General features: G+C 40.6%; 1 protein-coding gene across 1 annotated transcript; it reads right to left on the reverse strand.

Annotated features, from left to right (window-relative positions):
• Window positions 1–4,110, reverse strand: LOC307032000 (uncharacterized protein). Its single transcript, XM_079669660.1, has 3 exons — window positions 3,077–4,110; window positions 1,721–2,041; window positions 1–1,035 (listed from the first exon to the last, which is right to left on the reverse strand). Exons 1-3 carry the CDS (start codon window positions 3,627–3,629, stop codon window positions 515–517), a joined length of 1,395 nt encoding a protein of 464 aa, XP_079525786.1. The 5' UTR covers window positions 3,630–4,110; the 3' UTR covers window positions 1–514.
• Between the last annotated feature and the right edge of the window lie 1,799 nt (window positions 4,111–5,909).

Here is a 5,909-nt window from a genome sequence, read left to right on the forward strand (position 1 = left end):
AAAAAAAAAAAGATTATTTAATAACTCTCATGAAACAATTGAGTAGAGTTACACTGAAAGGTTCCAAACACTTCATATCAATAAGTGTCTACTGAGCCATCATACGCAGTTGTGGCTGATTGCACTGCTACATTTTCAATACATTGTATTTCTGTTATTTTTCTACAAATGAGAAGACACTGAACATCACTGAAAATACAGCTAATCGTTTTTGTTTCAGTCAAAGAATAATCTATGGCTTGACTTCAATATGATACACTTGACAGTTCTTATCAATTAAACTGATCCTACTTTCTGGTTGAGAGCTCTTGAAAAAACATGGGATCTCAGAGGTAAGACCTGTTAAATAAAGTTTTGACTAATGATGATAAAAATGTCACCCAGGTTTCAGTTAAGACTAAATATGTGTGCCATAAATATGTAAAGTATCTGATAAAATGTTAACCTACTTTTCGCTTTTGAACAAAAATGATTTGACCATTTAAAAATTGCTTTGTCCATGAATCTAAAAAAACTACTGTAGTTGCTTGCTATGTGATCGCTGGTGGAATTTAAGCCCCCCACAGTTCCTGAAGGACTTCCCACACTGTCCGCAGATGTAAGGCTTCTCTCCTGTGTGGATGCGGAAGTGCCTGGTTAACGCCCCGGAGTGACGGAAACACTTGGAGCAAACCGAGCATTTGTACGGCATCTCTCCTGTGTGGATGCGAAGGTGAGTCTTGAGGTTCTCCAAGCGGTTGAATTCTCGGTTGCACTCAGTGCAGCGGAAGGGGCTGCAGCCCGGGGGGAAAAGCTGCAGTTTGGGCCTCTTGTCTCCATCTACCGGCGGATAGCAGTGCTGAAGCCTCTGCTGGCACTGACTGTGGTGCCGCCTCAGCAGGCTGGGCAGGGGGAACGACTGGCCGCAGGACTTGCAGGCATAGAGGTTGGTGGCGGGGTGGCCGAGGTTGCGACTATTCCTCCTGTGGACATAACCCTGTGGGGGCGCTTCTGGGATGGGAGCTGGTTCTGCCAGAGGGAAGATGTTTGGTAACTCTGTGGAGAGAGATGCTACGAGATTAGTGGTCATATGAGTTTCAAACTTTTTTATTCACTTTAATGACATTTATATTCAAAAACTAACTTTTCCAGTCACAGATAATATGATAAGTGTCCACTTTTTTTCTATAAAATTAGCCATAAGAATACTCAAATGCATTAGTTTGAGTCTATAATTTATCCCACAGTTTTATCCCACAGGCCATAAGACTACTTAACGTCTGAGCTTGCACTATTTTTATTCCTATTATTTTATGTCTTGTAATTGCATTAAGGAACCTGTGACAAACGTTTTTAATTCGTATAAACAACTACACTGTGGTTGTTTTGAAGTCTAAATGCCAAATTTCAAGTCTAAATGCTGACCTTTAGCAATTGATTGCACGGAGATGATGCGGTCTAAATTGTCACATGAATATAATGCAAACTGGCGGATAACATAATGTTTGCAGAACTCATCCATTCTACAAAGGCAGTAAATAATAAGACAGAGGTCTAAATGGCCGTCAAATTAAACTTAAACTTACCTTACAGTAAGGTCGAAAAACTGTGTTAGAGGAAAAACAAAAAGATAAAGAATATAATAACAAAATACATATCTCATATCTGAAGAGTTGGTCCCACAGGTAGAAGAAAAAAAAAATGATGTGGTGTATTCTGCGCTAATTGTTTTTCTTCTTACCCTGAGCCAGTCTGGTGCAGGACAGAGGAGCGTTTGATTTGTCGATCTGTCCCTCCAGCACTTCTGGTTTACACTCCACCAGCATTTCAGCCTGGATCGCTGACATGCAGTCCGGGCTGAAATCCTCCACTTTCATCGAGTCCAAACAGAAGGCTGAATCGTCTTCCCCCTCTTCTAGGATCTCCTGCTTTATTGCCACATTGTCTACACTAGACTCTTCATCCACACTGGGAAACAGTGGCGAGTAATGAGCTGTTTGTTCTCTGCATGGCTGGTTGATACTTTCTACCCTTACCAGATGGGAGATCTCATCACTGACTTCTGTAAACAAGAAGATCACAGGGTACAAGCAGTGAGCAAAATAAAATTAGACATGTTACTGTGTTATTTACTTGAGCACAATTTGTAAACTCTTAAAATGTTCTAAAGGTTTGATTTTTATAGATTACAGATTTTTGATATTTACATTTTTGTTTGAAAGGCATCAGAGTACATTGCAACGTTTAGACGCTGCATTCTCTTGGTAACAAATAAACCAAAATTCTCCTAAAAAACATTTGTATTTTAAAGATGGTATATATATGAATGACTTAAACTAATGTGACCCACATTTAATTTAGCCACAGTAAACACACAATTACTTTGCTTTTACTCAGAAATCAATTCAAGGCATTTAGGACAGCAACTTGATTTTTTTTAAAGAAATAAAGGGCAGGAAATTAATGAGCCAATGATTACAGTTCTAAACAAATGTTATTGTACCTAATATAGTCATTATACATTTCAACTTTGACCTGCAAACGCATGTGATTACAATGTAGCAAACAAGATTCTGATAAATAAAATATTTTAAAAGAATGTTTGAACAAAATCCACTATTATCTGTGGTGCCTTTTCTAATTGTCTTCTTCTGTGATGTTTACTTAACAGGAAGAGTTGGACAGGGTCAGTGAGTGTGTTACTATGGTAACGCAAAATGCTGAGAGCACATTTCCAATACGGTCTAAAGCTGAGTTAATAAACGCAAAAACAGAACTGGTGCATCTATTTTCTCAAAACCTCTACAAAGTATTACATTTATAAATGTAAATTCCTCATGATGTCCGCTTTAGTCCTTGATACACTTACTTAATTTAGCATATTTATTTGATAGAGGCTTTCATTCTTTTTTTATTAATATTTGATTGATTATAATGGGCCATGTTCATGTCACACTGCAAAATGAGTAAAAAAAAGTCAGTCCCATGTGACATATTTTCTGTGTCACATCATGTTAGGCGAACATGTTCTACTTTACCTATACAGGTAGAGTGGTAGGAAATGAAAAACAAACAGGAAATGAAAGCAGCTACCTACCTTCAGTAAAGGCAAGCAGGCAGGCAACAGCTCCTCCATCATCTGCTCTCTCTGAGGCTGCTTCACTGACATGCTGAGTGTTTGAGTCACCTGATCTCTGCTCCTCGTGTGTTGACTGGGGGTCAGGGAACTGGTGTACACGGCTGTGAGTCTGACCTACTACAGGAGAATGATCCTTGACCCCAGTGCCACTAAACACGATGTCCACATTGGGATTAGAGCTTTTCTGATTGCATTTCAGGTGAGGTGGTTGATCTGTGCGGCTTGTGGCGTTCAAGTGCTGCTTGGTACGAGGAGAGCTACCACCTCTTTCCTCCAGCTTAGCTTCAGCTCTCTGCAGTCTTTGTTTGAGTGACTCGTTCTCTCGTTGTATCTCCACATAGGCATCTCCAGTGGCCTCACTTACGAGCTTTGTCACCTCTCGAACTGCGATTTCCACAGCCACTTCAAACGCGCCATGTATGGCTGCCACAAGCTCCTGTTGCAGAGACAGAGCCGCCTCGGATCCGGCTGCTTTCAGGCGCTTCTTGGCCCCTGCCAGCTGAGGCTTCATGGTGCATTCAAAGGCAGTTTAACCCGGTGGAGGGATATTGTTTTATTTGGAAAATCTCCTTTCGGATCACTCGATTTCTCAGCTGTAGATTCCTTGTGGCGATACCTCCTGTTTGTGAGCACGCACTTCCGCCGACAGCTTCTGACACCTACCGGTGCAGAGTCGCAACTGCACCAGACACAGCCCCCCACCCCCACACAGGCACGTGTCGAAAATGTTTGGGGGGCAGGGGCCCAAATTCAAAAAGGGAACCCTGGCGATTTCTGTTACTTTTGTATAAATCTTTCCTGGAATAGCTAATTTTGTGACAGTTTTAATGCATATTAAAAAGATATGTATTCAAAATAATACATTGGATATGTACGGTGGCCGGCAGGTGCAAACGCTGAACAACGGCTAAAAACGCATACATAAGCAGTCTGCAAATAATGAAATAAAAAACAAACAAACCCTGAAAACAAATACAACAAAAAAATGCTGCATTTACAGAAATGATGCAAGCTAAATACAACACACAAACCCTGAAAACACACGCAACAGAAAAACACTGCAAATACAAAAATGATATGCAAAGTCAAAAACACATACAAACCCAAAAACACATTAAAAAAAACATACCGGAAGTGCTCCACCTCCAGGCCTCAGACAGGGGGTGTTTCTCAATGTCAAGGAAAGCTGCTCCAGAGCCACTATTTCAAGCATACTACGCCGTCACCAGCCGCCACGACCTCGCCACTCCAGCCGGATTCTACTCCCCGCATCTCGTCCACTAATAAACACTTTTTCAACACTCTGCCGTGACCTGCGTTTGGGTCCTCAGATACCGTAACAAACGTGATATACGGCTGATACTTGCGCATTAGTTTCTGCTATGGATCAGTATCAACAGTCCTGCCCGTAACGTTAATATATTATCAATACTACTTTAATTATAGCCTGATATATGATAGCTAACTTTACAATGTTGCGATGTGACCGACGTTAGCTAACATTAACTGTAGCTAACCCCGGTCACTCACCAAGACAGCTGCCCTGTTCTCCACTGTTTCTCTTCACACCACAGCTCCATTTCTCGCGATCTTTATTTCTTCTAATCCTTGGCTGCTCCTGGTCTCTTGGACGCCTAACAGGCTCATAATTATATGGTTGTGGTCCGTCATATGCATTGGAATATTTATTTTCAACCTCTTCTGTGTCAAAACTAGCATTGTGATCCATGTTTATTACTACGTTAGACCGGCCGCTCTCCCCCATCTGACGTTACACGTGGGAGGTCACATGGGGAGGCTTTTTTTATGCGCAAGTAAAAATGTCTTACAAAAACGACGCCAGATGTCACTGTAGTGTATATTTATGTATATTTTTGGGAAAATTGATTCTAGTGTACATAATTTTCCTACACATTTATGGTTTCTCTAACCTGCAAATTGCTCTTTAAGTATTTCCATTTTATGCTACTTTGTACTTCTACTTCACTACATTTCATACGTAAATCGCATACTTTTACTTTACAGATTTGGATTAATGATGTGAAATATAATCAACACTTAAGACTTTAGACAAACCTGGAGTAAATTCACAAGCTACCCTGCAGTAAACAGTCATTACAACTATAGCTGCACCTTTACCAGCTCTGATAACACTTTAATCAGTTTAATGAATCAATAATTATAATCAAAACATATATTATTCTGAAATGGACCAATCTGCATCGTGATTACTTTTGGTTCTTTAAGTATATTTTGATGCCATTACTTTTGAACTTGTGTAACATTTTCAAAGCAGGATTTTTACTTGTAACAGAGTATTCCTACACTGGTACTTGTACTTTAAAGGTGGGCTAGGTAATTCACTTCAGAAACACTTTGTTATATTCCATGGAATGCTCTTAACATCCCGATAGGCAATGAATACATTAAATGCTTTGACAATGAACCATCAATAAACATTAAAAAAATGTCATCTGTGGAAGCCGTGGTGCTGTAAAAAGCACGACCAATCATCTGAGCCGGCTAAAATAACTGGATGGCCTACCTGCCTGTCAGCCTTCCATCTCGTGCACAAACTTATCTGGTGCCCTCATTGGTCATGTGCGCGTCCCTGTGTGTGTTGGAGGACGAGGGGAAGTCTGAAGGAAGGCGCAGATTTGTTCCGGTTGTGTACTTTCAAATTCTAGCGCACTCGAGCTGGTTTTTCCATTCTTAAAAGTACACGATATGAGTATTTGTCCCACCTCTGCTGCCAGGTAAGGACACAAATAGAAACAAACTGACAACGTGA

This window comes from Notothenia rossii, assembly GCF_949606895.1.
Source record: "Notothenia rossii genome assembly, chromosome: 1".
Classification (NCBI taxonomy): domain Eukaryota; kingdom Metazoa; phylum Chordata; class Actinopteri; order Perciformes; family Nototheniidae; genus Notothenia; species Notothenia rossii.